At 32.8% G+C, this 14,148-nt stretch overlaps 1 protein-coding gene across 1 annotated transcript in view; it reads right to left on the reverse strand.

The window, feature by feature from the left end:
* Window positions 1–1,002: 1,002 nt before the first annotated feature.
* The window catches only part of LOC145680996 (uncharacterized), a 1,339,336-nt gene continuing 1,326,190 nt past the window's right edge, over window positions 1,003–14,148 (reverse strand). Inside the window, exon 10 of the mRNA XM_081752259.1 lies at window positions 1,003–5,604. Coding sequence (XP_081608385.1) covers window positions 5,159–5,604 — 446 coding nt within the window. The 3' untranslated portion in view covers window positions 1,003–5,158. The remainder of the gene's footprint in view (window positions 5,605–14,148) is intronic.

A 14,148-nucleotide genomic window follows, 5' to 3' on the forward strand; every position in this document is an offset into this window, starting at 1 on the left:
ATCACATTTGACACTTATTTTTTTGTTATTCAATTGCCATCAGCTTTTCTCGCTATTTCTATGAGTATATAGCATGACGTGGGACATTAAAATAATTAAATACATGAATAAATGAAAGAAATCTACACATAATAAATGTAAAAGCATCTTTGGCTCTTAACTCGCGAAAATTTGTGCTTTGATCTCTTTTGTTCTATCAGAGAAGCTATCGAGTTAGTCATTTGGAGTCCAATTCAAGCAAAAAATGAAAAAGAAGAAAAGAATAGTTATTTTGTTATAGAGAAAATGTTTGTGAAAGATATTCAGACGCTTTTAAGAAGTTTATTTATGTATCAATTTATTGGCAGAAAATGGGAGGAAACGGGATAACCCTTAGAAAACATATACATGCGATGTTTATCCATCACAAAGCCCATTTAGCATGAGTTGGGTTCCAACAAACGAAGCCAATTTCCTGTTATTTCTTACCTAAAGTAGATATATAAATCGAATTATTTTCAATTGAAACACAAGAATCGCAAACTCTTCATTTCATATCATCGTCTTTATTATAAATGTAAAAATAAATGAATGAAATAATCTTCATAAATATGTGCATGTATAGTGGTTGACCTTAGTTCTCTTTTACTGCTGCTGTTATTTGCAGAAATATCAACATTATCCCTTTTACAGTTTTAAGTTTTATTTTCAATTTTTTTCCTATTTTGATTTTATCTAGTAAATGTAATTAAACTTTCGAACATTAGTAAAATCTTTCTGTAATATGACGTACAAGGCGAATTTTAAAACACGGCATAGTTTTTACAAAAGCATTCATGATTTTTACTTCATCCAGAGTTTAGTTCAATTTACGAAATCACACTATGTTCGTGGAAAGAGCAAACATAGTTAGAATTTGAAACAGTACTACGTATTCTTATTCTGAACAATTCTGTTCCTATTATTATTATTATTATTATTATTATTATTATCGTTGTTAAGGATTTGCAGTACATGCTACTCTCTATATAATTCAAGATATAATTTACACGTTAGCTTAACAGTTTAATAGAAATAAATCCAAAACAAGAAAATAATAGAAATGCTAATTTCTGTTAAATATATTAAATGAATAAAAATATGTTTAGTATAATAAACAGTTTAGTTGCGGATGTCTGTTATCAATAATATAAATGACGAGGTGTCTATTATCAATAATACAAATAAGGAAGAAATCGAATTGTTCCCTTATCACGGATTGTTAATATTGCCCATAGGTTTTCTCGGAGCTCTCCCATTTTCTTCCATTCTCTTCATCCATTATCATTTACTTGCATTTATCACCTGGTTTCTTAAGTTGTTTCTGGTTTGATTTGAGTTTAGTGTTCCTTTCAGCAGCGAGGCTATATGAGAAGTGGGCCTACAGCTTAAAGTGAGATTTGAACCATTGAGTTTCCATCGGAAATCAAACTTGGGTCTCCAACGCGAAAGACGCGTATGCTAACTATCTAGCCACGAGAAAACTTACCTGTCTTCTTAAGTACAAAACAGCGTTTCTTAATCTTTCTTTTAAAGTGTGGACCACATTTATTAATTGGAATAAACTACTATAATACCCTTGTCCTCCTCGAAAGCAAGAGCATATCTTAATATACCTAAGTAATTATACATTTCTAAAGTAGTAGTAATTAAAATTTCCTAAATTTCAAATTTACATTAATAGAAGAAAACACACATTATTGATTTTAATAATTAAAGGCTATTGTATACAGGGTGTTATAAAAATTGTCACAATGTTTTGGGAATTGATTCCTCTCATCAAAATATGAAAAAAAAAGTTCATATGGATCTGTGCTCAAAAATGGATAGTTTCGGAGTTATAGGGTACCGAAAACGAAAAAAATGAACTTTGAAGGTCCATAGTTGCACTACTATAGTACCGATCATAGTTGGGTCAAGACATCACTGAAAAACTAGTATGTGAACTATCCAAATATCCATCTTTCAGAACTTCCGGTACTTGCACAATCATTTTTAGAGAGGCTGTTTAGGAGTACTTCGTCACTTTCTACCTATCTCTCTAAAAAATTGGCGTGCAAGTACTGGAGCATTCTTAACCCTTTTCTTGGCAAGGAGACTTCTGTTGCTCAGAAAAAATACTGTATGCGACTTCCGTGCCATTATAAAATAATAGGTAATTGCACATTTTAGTTACATGTTTTATTTAGACAAGGCTGTGATGTAATGTATCCCATAGGATACATTGCCAAAATAGGTAGTCAAAGAACGAAAAATGTTCAAAAAATATGTATCCCAGAGGATACATTGTCAAGAAGAGGGTTAAACATGGATATTTGGATAGTTCACATAACAGTTCCTCAGTGATATCTTGATCCGACTATGGTAGCTCCCATAGTAGTGGAACTATGAACTTTTAAAGTTAATTTGTTTCACGTTTTCGGCACCCTATAACTCCGAAACCATCAACTTTTGAGCACAGGTCTATATCAACTTTTTTCTTATATTGATGAGAGAAATGTGTACCCAAAATATTGTCACAGGATAATAAATTTTATAAAATATCAGTCATAGGAGAGAAACTGAAAGACACTTCCTTATGTAATTTCCAAACTATGTTTCAGATTCTCAAGTACAGTGATACGGAATTTACTTTATATTATAATTATTTCGTTTTTAGACTAATGTTCAATTTAAGAGAACCACAAGAAGAAATCTCGGGGACCACTTATGGCCCGCAAACTACAATTTGAGAAATGCTGGCATAAAAGATATATCCATGGTACTTTAACCTTTTTAAAACAAAATATCGTTTAACGTATGACGAAAATACACTATCAATTAAAGGGTAGAACTAGTTTTTGATATGCATAACATAATGATTGATATGTGATATTTAACATTTAGATATGAAGCTCATTACATAATTCGAACATGTGATAGTGTTATAAACAAAATTTTATTTTAAAAAGAAGGTAAAACAATAATTAAAATATATGAAATTGACAGTGAAAGTGTTTTAAACTCAGGTAACTTGGAAATTTACTATGAAATATTAAGAACATCGAACAAAACTTTTTTTCTTTTAGGTCATGCAAGTAACTATTAACGGGTGAATTCAAATGCACGGTATGAGCTGATAACATCATAATAGTAATCTAAAATATTTTTATATAATTTTCTTTATTGTAGTTTTGATATATCCCTGTATTAGCAATTTGATATGTAAAACAGGAATTATTGAAAATTTTAAAGATATGATTTAAGATACACTTTGTTGCTTAATTTACATTTTTTTGTATATGTTGTAATCACATTTTTTCCTGAATATAATGTAAATATTAAACAAGAAAAACTACATAGAATTCAAACTTCTTGACAGGAAAAATTATTTGTATTGTGTAAATAAAGCATCTTTAAAGTAAGGAAACAAATACTTGTGACAAAAATATATTCTGAAAAGAAGGTAACAAATACATATTAAAATATAGTACTATTCACATTTCTATGTTATAAATTTTGTCGTCATTTTCCATTGTATTGTTGTGTATAACTGACCTGGAAAGTTTTAGTGTTTCATGCTATTTTGTTTCATATTTATTAAAGGATTTCTGTTTTCCTTTTCTTTTAACTCAAATATATCTAATTTTTCTGATCTGTATCAAGGATCTTATAGAGGATCTGCCCTTACAACAAAATCTTGAAGCCATACGTCACAGTTTCGCCGCCTCTACTCTGCCCACTCCGCCCAATAGGATCGCAATGTTTTGAGCCAACAATCATGGCGGAAACGAAAGTAGCCAATCAGAAGATGGCAGAAACGAGAGTAGCCAATCAGACGTACCGATGCTCGTTTTTTTTTTTTTTTTTTTTTTTTTTTTTTTTTTTTTTTTTTTTTTGGCTTCATCGATTTAATAGGATGAAGATACATATGGGCAGATCCTCTATTTATAACATCCTTGATCTAATATCCTTAATATATCCTTAATATATTCACATTTCTTTTATTATTTTTATTGTTGTTATTGAATATTCTGATACTTAAGAAAATTATCTTCTATTTTTATGTGATTTATATTACACTTTATAGAAGTTTGTTACATTACAGCATGAGGCTATGGATCAATACTACATTTACAAGTAACACAAAAATATATTCATTTTAATTTTCGTAATTTTAAAAGCGTTGAATAATTTGGTTTTATTTTCAATAATGTTGTACTTTCTTGACTAGATCTAGTTCCTCACTACTAAGATATGCTTATTTCATAAGTATTTATATGGAATCAAGAACATCTAATTTTGGTCCTCTTTATTTCTTGCAGTAAGACTCGAATGCAATTTTCATTTCTTACGTTTAAGATTTTCCTTAATTTTTCTCTTGCTTACAAAATAGTAAAGATTTCATTTTCAAGATTTTTTTTCTGGATGTGAGTTTGTGAATTACTATTTTATATGTGTAATAATATAAAAACTTGTCATACATTAATAGCATATATGATAATACGTACCATGTATTTTTGAATAAGTCATTCTGTCTTGAATACATTACACATTAAATTATAGACACTTATAAATATTAAGTACCTCTCCCTTGATGAATGAGATTTTATTGATCTCTTTTGTAGCCATATCAGAGAATATATACGCTGTGGTCTGATATTATTTTATAACTTATTATTTTTTTTAATTTGTAGTACTAGTACTGACGTTTTTTCTCAAGCTGGAAGCATTTCAGTCTCTTTATAGTAGATTCAATGCATTTCCTCAACGATTTCTAATTCTACAGGCTCAAATATTTATGAGTATTCAGTAGGATGATTTGACATTAAAATCTTTACACCAACGAGACATTCATTCTCACCGTTCACGACTGGCTTTCAAACAGTTCTAACTGTCAATAAAAAATAATCTCTTTGGTACGTGCTCCTTTCATGCTTGTTAGATGTTATAGAACACTGACAACATTGCACTAAGCAATTATAAGCATGCAATTGTTGACTATACCTAATTTTGATTGCTCCCAATGTATTTAACTGTATACTGGGCACTTTCACGAGTAAACTAATAAGTAAATCACATCCACGTATTACACAAAATGTACGTCTTCAGTAGTGATACTTACTTTGATTATATTTTTGGGCCTAGAATGTGTTCGTTCTCATTTATACCTCATCATAAACGGAAATGAGAGTAACTGACAGAAGGCAAGAAACACAATAATGAGGAAGATAATGGCTATCACAGCGTAGATAACGCAAAGATGAACCAATGAAAATACATACAGAGTCTTAGCGCACCACGTGTTTGGATCATAGAGTTCTGGCTCAAACTTGGGCATATAAATTCGAAGGATCCAGTAGTTACCCATTCCAAACCACACAATAAGAAAGATAGTTAGTGCCCAGTCTGTCGCTTTGGTACTTGTGGAACTTATAACCTCATCCAGATTGTCTTCCATGAAAGTTGTGTCCAGTCTCTCGTAACGGCGGGATCGGATTTGCCTCCACAAAAGCCAAAGCATTTTTAACATGCCAAAGCAGCCTCCAACAAGCATGTAGACTGGGATATGGGACTCCAAGGGACAATCTCTCAAGTAGTGTACGCCTGTAAGCAAAAAAAAAAAAAAATGTTCATTATGGAAATGATGTAATACATATATGTGTGTATCTTGTACTAAAAGACGTAATGTTAAATCCATTAACACATAATAAATTCTTTATCTTTCAAGACAATAGCATAGAGTGTACTGAAAAAAAAAAAAAAAAAAAAAAGAAAGAAAACATGTGTTCAGCGGTGGCTTTCGGGGAAGTCAAATCGGTAAAAACTTAAAATTTATAGCTACAATCTACCGAAGAAAATTTGATATAGCTGCAGAATGCTGTATACAAAATTAGCATATAGGTAAACTGTCTTGCCTTAGTATATAGCGATAAAATTAAAGTTTTTACCGATGTAATTTTCCTCAAGAGCAACCACTGCATGTGTCCAACTTATAGTATATATAGCGATTGAAATGTTTGAATCCTATGATTATTAAAATCTGTTAGAAGGAGAATCAGTTTATAATAAATGACTAATTCTTGATAATTATACTGTTAAATGTCTTTCTTGTCTGGGCGTTCTACTCAAATGTAGATTCTAGCTCATGTAACTAACAGAATGCCCACATATACAACAGCGAAATGGTTACAGCTTCATTACACAAGTATTCACTTGATTCTATTGGAGACGGGATCAATTTTGACCCAGCACTGTAACGAGTTATTGAAATTTCTTTATATTTGGGATCATTCACCTTGTATACTTTGTTTATTCATTCTGTGTTGCTTTTCCTGCTCTTTGATAACTAAAATGATAATACGTAAACATCAAACAAACTGTACTGACTATAAACATTTGCTATGTTAAGTCCATTGCACAAAAATTGTTGTAAAAAGCACTTCGTGTAATGAACAATCAGAGTAGCAAAGTGTTGTTTCTCTAGTATTTCAGTAGGCTATTACACGGAAATTATATTATATATGACTCCTGTAATATTAGGTTATTTTGTATGGTGTAATATTTTGTCTTTTTCTATCTAACAAATTATATCCATTCTTCTCCTAAGAGAACTGTCATCTTAAATTACTGTTAAGAATACTGTTAACATCTCTGTTTCGCTTGTTTCATTTTTATGTTCTTATATACTGCTATTTGTTTAGCTCCACTTCTTTTGCTACTTCTATTTCACTTACAGTGAAAGTCATAAGTAGTCGTACATCGGCTTCGTAGGTATTCGTATGCAGAAAGTAAAATAGTTATAAGGCTTCATAACGATCTACTATTGACTGCAAATTCGTACGGGAGATATAAGATGTTATCGGACGACCACATTTAACCGTGCAGTCAATCATAGATAGCTTCTGCGAAACAAACACAGTCAAAAACATGTCGCGAACTGGACGTCCACGGAAGATCTTTGGACGATGTGAGCGCATACTGCTGAATGAAATTAAGAAGAACCCAAGAATCAATGCTCCACAGATGCTGACAGAAGCAGTCAAATCAGATACGTTAGTTTCGGAAAGTACTGTGCGTCGTGCGTGAAACAAACAAGATTATAATGGGTGCGTTGCTTGAAAGAATTTGTTTGCTTCCGAGATGAACAGGAAGAAGCGGCTCTGGTTTGCGAAAGCTTACGTGAACAAAGATGTAGCTTTCTGGGAGAAAGTGATATTCTCAGATGATAGTAAATTTAATGTGTTTGGTTTCGATGGTAGAAAAATAATGTGGCGGAAGCCAAATACAGAGATGACCCGAAATATCTGCAGCAAACCGTCAAACATTGGGGTGGAGAAGTGCTAGTTTGGGGGCGCATGCGTGCTTCGGGAGTGCGAAAGTTGACAATTATCGACGGTGTTATATACCAGCATATGCATACTGATATCTTGAAGAAAAATCTACGTCCTAGTGCTGATCAAATGGGCCTGCACAACCACTTTATATTTCAACAGAATAATGATTCCAAATATACAGCAAACAATGCAAGGCTCTGGTTACTATACAATGTGCCAAAGCAACTGGCCACTTCTCATCAATCGCCTGACCTCAATCCGATTGAGCGTTATGGTACTGACTCGAAAAGAAACTCCATAATTGCAGCATTAAGAGTAAACGTTCTTTGCAAACTGCACTTGAAGAGGAATGAGTTTCTATAACAGTCGAAGATTCTCGACATTTGGCGCAATTGATGCCGAAGCTCCTTCTAGTTGTAATTAGGACCAAAGGGTACCCATCCAAGTATTGAATCATGCACAATCATTTTCTTTCTGGACGTTTCGTACGTGTACGAATACTTTTGACACATCAAAATCATGTCCACTTTTGTTTCTTTTGCTATTATTTATCTATGTTTCCACATTCACGGAATGTTTGTTTTGTAAATACTAAAGAAGTTAATGCAGAATGCAGTGCCGTTTGTTTCAATGCTTTATCTCCAAGGAAATCAGAGCTACAGGCATTTATTCATAGTTTGCAGTCGGTGTAAGAATACTTATGACTTTCACTGTATATATATAATATATTCTGAGGAACCAATGTTAGGTAATGGAGTTAACTTGTTTCTTCCAGATGGCCTAGTAACGGTATTATGTGAACAATAACAAGGCGGATCATTTACCTGGAAACATTATTTTAACTTTTAAACTGATATTAAATATAATAATAATAATAAAATTTTGTACGAGGGAAATATCTTCAGAGGAAAACCGTTTGACATACTATGGAGTAATGCCGGATTAACAGTGTTGATAGCCCAACATAGTTGTATTTTTTAAAAATCTCATTACACCAGGTTATTACTTATTTCAGATATACGGGTTCAAGAGAAACTTTCAATATCACATTTAATATTGAGTGTTGCGAACTTAAAACTACATAGTATTACAAACATCCGGATTTCGAAGGCCTCTACAACAGTAATAATGCAAGTGAGAGGAACAACGCACATCTACAGTCACGGGCACGAAGTCTTTTATGCTGCCGTCAGAATATGGATATATTTGGTTGGAAATTTGCTTAAACATTTGACAACGAAACACCCATACTCGACGACCGCCCCTCCCCTCCCCAAAAAAAGCAGTTTTACAAAAGTTGGCGCCACTGTATCTAAATGTTGAATATGATGATCACTATATGAGTATTTTGAATAAATATGAAGAAATTTACAAAGGATTTAAGATTCGAATTTTCTCAAAAGGTTTTGTGTCGAAAACTTTGTTTTTGTAACAAGGATCTGCGTAATTTTTACCATTTTCTTAACGATTCGATAGATCTAAGAGGTTCAGGTGAACGGATTATGTAGTCAGAATGAAAGAAAGCAGGAACGCTTTCAAAATTTAAACTGGAAACCCAATCTGTAAAAGACCATTACGAAGACCTAAGCACAGATGAGAGGACAATATTAAGATGGATATCCCAGAAATAGGAATACAAAATAGAAACTTGATCCAGTTTTCAATAGACAGAAGTCAATGGAGAGCTTTTCTGAATGAGACACTGAATCTTCGTGTTAGTTAATACAAAGCTTGCAACAGTGCATTACAATATAAGTAGTAAATAGTTAAATAAAATTTCCCTCACCGAATAAAAAGTAATAATATGTCTGATGAAGGCAATGATATATTGCCCACAAGGTAACACAGAATAGTAATAATGTATGTTTATTTTGGTCAAATTTTATTTTTAGTTAAGTTAAATGAATAAAAAGATATAATAATAATAAAGTAAGCATTTATAACTTGCCTTTTCTTTAAATGCTTGTGCAGCTTTAATTACTAGGATTGGGAAAGTTTATTTCAAAAAGTGATAACCATAAACAAAAACAAAAAAAAAAAAAAAGTTTTATGTGATACATACAAAAGTCTTATGGGTCTTTGTGTTGTGATTGTTACACTGTTGAAGAAAAAGGACCAATCTCTCTTGTTTTCAAAAACTTCGTACTTTTAGACAAATTTGTAGCAAAGACAAGCGTATATTGTTCGTCTCCTTAAGCTAGTGCGAACTTAAGCATCGAAATGTTTCAGCTATGGAAGCCAGTAGAATTTTATTAAAATGGAATTTGTTCTTGAGGAAGTAAATGATGTACTTTTAAAATAATAATAATAGTAATAAAAATAAAAAATGTGCGTCTCTTACTTGATCAAGAATAGATTCCATTTTTTTTTCTTTGGAAGATATACAAATGGTAGACAGTGTGCCTCATTCTGAAAATAAATGTTCACAATTTTAGCTTACCCGAAGTTTTGCAACGTTGCTTATCATGTTTCAACACTGAATATTTGTTAATTTCGTATCCATTCCACTAGAATATAGTGCCATACACCAAGCACAATTGAAATAAACAAATTTATTTCAGGCATAAAAGATTGTTTTAATGTCGATGAAGCATTATTAATATTATTTGTTTCTTTTTTTAGTCGAGATTTCATGTGGTTAGGTCACAATGTATAAAACATTTAGCTTTCAAGCTCAAACATCTCATCGACGAAATATGGGGAGAAAGGAAACGAAACTACAGTGAAATGTGTTAACTTGGCCACCTCTTCAATTTTACCACCTGCTTAATTTGGCCTCATTCTTATGGAACTTCTTTTTAAGACTTGTATTACTTACTATTCTGTAGGTTGACTAATTGTCTAATGTGAAAGTTGGCTGCATTGAAGCAATGTTATTCCTTTACTTTTAATATTAAATTCACCTCTGTATCTTAGACACCTATATGATCTTCATTTCGTTGAAACCCTTGCATAACATTTTTCACTATTATATGTTTCAGGAGGTCAATAAACCCAAGGTAGAAAAAGGAAAAACTTGTCCAATGAAAGTAGATTTTTCAGAAAGGTGGTACCGTTTATTGTTTTTATAACTTCGCAAAATATTTGGTATTCAAATGTATTTATTGAGCTGTAAGTGTCTTTTGTTTTTGACACATGTTGAAGTATTTTTTTTTTTCTGGGAAATGCAAAAAAATCAACAACAAATGACGATCAGATTCATGTTGTAATGTTAAAAAGAGAGAAAATAAGGCAATAGAAAGTGTCCGTTTTTCCATTCTGCTGCTTGCTGGTCAGCACACATTAGGAGCTATTTCCAAATTCCAAACAGGGGTTTCACTGCTAAAAGGGGTAAGCTACCATGGATGTTTTGAATATTTTCTCCAACTAATGATCTTATCTATAGTCCAGAATCTGAGGGGGGTTGAGCATGCATGGAAAGCCTAACAGGTTTATTTCTGATTATGGTTATAGGCATTATAGTGATAATGAAAACCGATGTCGTCGCCTTCCAGCGTGGTCGACAACTTGAAAGAAGGGGGAAAAGGGGTGGGGCGCAGAAAATCGTAGACCTTCACGTTCGCGGTCCTAGTAGCACTCCTAATTGTCACAGAAACATGAACTATACCTCGTTGGAAAGCTTATGAAATACAAATTCCGACGAAGTAACTTTTGTGCACCTCGTGCCAAACACGTAAAAGAAGAAGAAGAAGAAGGAAATTAAAAATTTGGAAGAAAACCAAATTTTTGTAAAATTTGTGGGACGCTGGCACACTATGTTTGTCGTACGCAGGAAAAAATAATCCCACATGTACGCCATACATTGGAAACAATCATATTAAAAAATGAAGGGTGTAGACAATAACAAGAGAGAGAAAAATTCGGAACTTCGTACCTCCGATGTTCACTCTGTACATATTTTTCAATGAACTGTCGTCACGTTGGCAGCCCTCGAGACGCCCCTAACTGCCACAGGGACAGTTCATAGAGGAGCAAACCTATGAACTATATTAGATTTATTTGTTTTTAAAAAATGCAAACTTTAACGCAACAGTTACGGTACGTTTGGCCTCAAGTGATTCATGTTTAGTTAAAGAAGTGGAAATTTTGAAAATCAAGAACAGTTCGTTTGTGAAATGAAGAAGTGTTATTAAACAACACAACATGTGAAGATGTGGGCGTTATTTGTCATTGAAAATTGGTTGGATTAACATCAGGAACACAAATGTTCAACAAATGAAGGAAAGTGCAAATAAAGTTGTTGTAAAGCTAATATTATACTTTTATTTCAGTTACATTTATTAACAATATGATAGTGGTTTTACAACTAAAGATACATTTCAAAAAATGTTATCTATAATACCAAACACAAATTATCTTTAAACTTATCCCAAAGGAGCTACAAGCACAAACATTAATATCAATATAAATAAATGAATATACTAACTAGTGATACCCTGTATTTTGTCATTGGGCTTACGAGGGGTAAATGGGGGTATGAATTTGCACATTTCTACCGTGTATATTTTCTTATAAAAGAAAGCCATATATTTAAACTTTGAGGAACGCTGGCAACACTGTTATTTGTCGTACGCAGGAAAACAATCTCTCTCATACACCAGACATTGGGAACAGTCATATGAAAACAATGAAGGGCGTAGGTGCATTAGCAAGGGAGATAAAAAGAATTCGGAAGCTCTTACCACTTTCTACATCCCTTGTATATTTGCCGTCTACCTTCACGTTGTCTGCAGCCCTAGCGACGCCCTATTTGTCACAGGGACATGAACTATACCTCGTTGAAAACTTATGGAAAAAAGATTCAAACTAGGTAACTTTTGTGCCCCATGCTCAAACTAGGTAACTTTTGTGCCCCATGCTCAACATGTAATAGAAGAAGAAGAACAACAACAACAAAAAAAAAAATATTTGAAAAAACAATTTTAACTTTGTGGGACTCTGGCAACACTGTTGTTTGTCTTATGCAGCGGGCCACAGAAGTTATCTCTCTGAAATCTATGTCCCATAAGCTTCCAACGAGCTATTGTTTATGTCCCTGTGACAATTAGGGGCGTCTGGAGGGCTGCAACTCGAGGTAAATTTGTAGAAATAATAGTTGGAAAGATGTTAGAGATAAGGGTAAACGAAAATAATTAATAAAACATAATAGAATAAAAAAGTAACGAGATCAGTTGAAAGCGGGGACCTGAGGTCTGTGAACTATATAGAAACAGTATGGGGAGCGAAAGAGAAACAATGAAAGCTTTAAAATATATAATGATTTTAAAAAAAAGAGTCTTTGAAGATCTAATAGTTTTGAATTTTCCTTTATTAATTTTAATAATGAGTGCTTCATAATTCTTTTATCAATCTATGAAGTATCACAATCTGATATATTTTGTATTTTATATTTTTTTCTGTGCGAGAGATTCAGTTTCGTTTCAAATACTGGCTCATATGGTTTGGGGTCACATGTTAAGCTGCAACTTCACGTCTCATAAAACCTCGATGCTGAAAGGGACTTTCAATCAACCAATCTATATGATGATAATAACATAACATTATTCTTAGATTTGTGATGTGAATGCAAACGTGATTATTATGATACTTCTACAATAGTAAAACTCGTGAGTAAACCGAAATTTTAAAGCTCCTGTTCTAATAATTCAAAGTAATGCAGAACAAGAATTTTTAATGTTATACAGGTTGCAAACAGAATAACTTAGTTTCGATTGTTTTTCAGTTATCCAGAGGCAGCCGTAGAGAGGAGTGGTACAAAAGCATAAACCATGTCATGATGATGATACAGAAGGAACATACGAAATAGAAGATGAAATAAAGAAACAGCATGTGCCAAAATTACCTGAAGTTTCCGAAAAGGTTGAAAATTTAAGGAAATTTATTGAATGTCAACCAAACTTTCTTAATGAAGTGTTCGGCAATAAGTGAAATTTTATATTTTATTGATCGTGTAAAAATAATCAAATCGAAACAAACTATGATCAGAGGCCTCTCTTTCCCGGGACCGGGGGTTTCCAGGTTTTTCAGCGAAAAAATAATTAAAACTGTTATTTCTGTATTTTGAACGTTTATAGTGAGCGCTGCCTTTTATTTATTATTAATTTTTTTATTTATTTATTTTTTATTTTTATTTTTTTATTTTTATTTTTATTTATTTATTTATTTATTTATTTATTTTTTTGAACTTTAGATATACTTTCAGTTGCAATTTTTCTGTTATGCAATATGTCAACATCCAACCTAGCCATAATATCCATTGAAGAGTTAAGTACGGCACTTCTGCAGGACCCATGAAATTATTGGGCTGCGGTGGATCAGTGATAGAGCGTTCACCTCTGGTGCATGGGGTCCTTGGCTCGATCCGAGTACGCGCCAAGTGAGCTTTGTGATAGACAAACACTTTGTGGGTTTTCTCGGGGTTCTCCCATTTCTTTCCACTTTCTGCATTCCACCATTTCATTCGTTTCTCATCATCACCGTCCCCTTTAGCCTAGCCAGCATAAACGTGAAACGTAAAACTTAAAAATTTTCCATGAAATTATTGTACATAAAAAATAATAATTAATATGCAGTAGATTTTACCTTTAAAATAGCATATTCTTTGCGTAATTCAATATCGCAAACCAACAAGCGACATGTGTATACTGGCATATAAGCCATACCATGGAAAACATTTAAGTAAGTAGGCCTACCACATACTGCATTGACACACAAAATCATATACATGAGTAACATAGTTCATTATCTGTTATCTAAAGAAGTTCGTGATCATAGTCAGTGGCGGATCTAAAGGTAAAAACTGGGGGGAGTCAGA

This window comes from Thermobia domestica, chromosome 3, assembly GCF_964235325.1.
Source record: "Thermobia domestica chromosome 3, izTheDome1.hap1.1, whole genome shotgun sequence".
NCBI classification, from domain to species: domain Eukaryota; kingdom Metazoa; phylum Arthropoda; class Insecta; order Zygentoma; family Lepismatidae; genus Thermobia; species Thermobia domestica.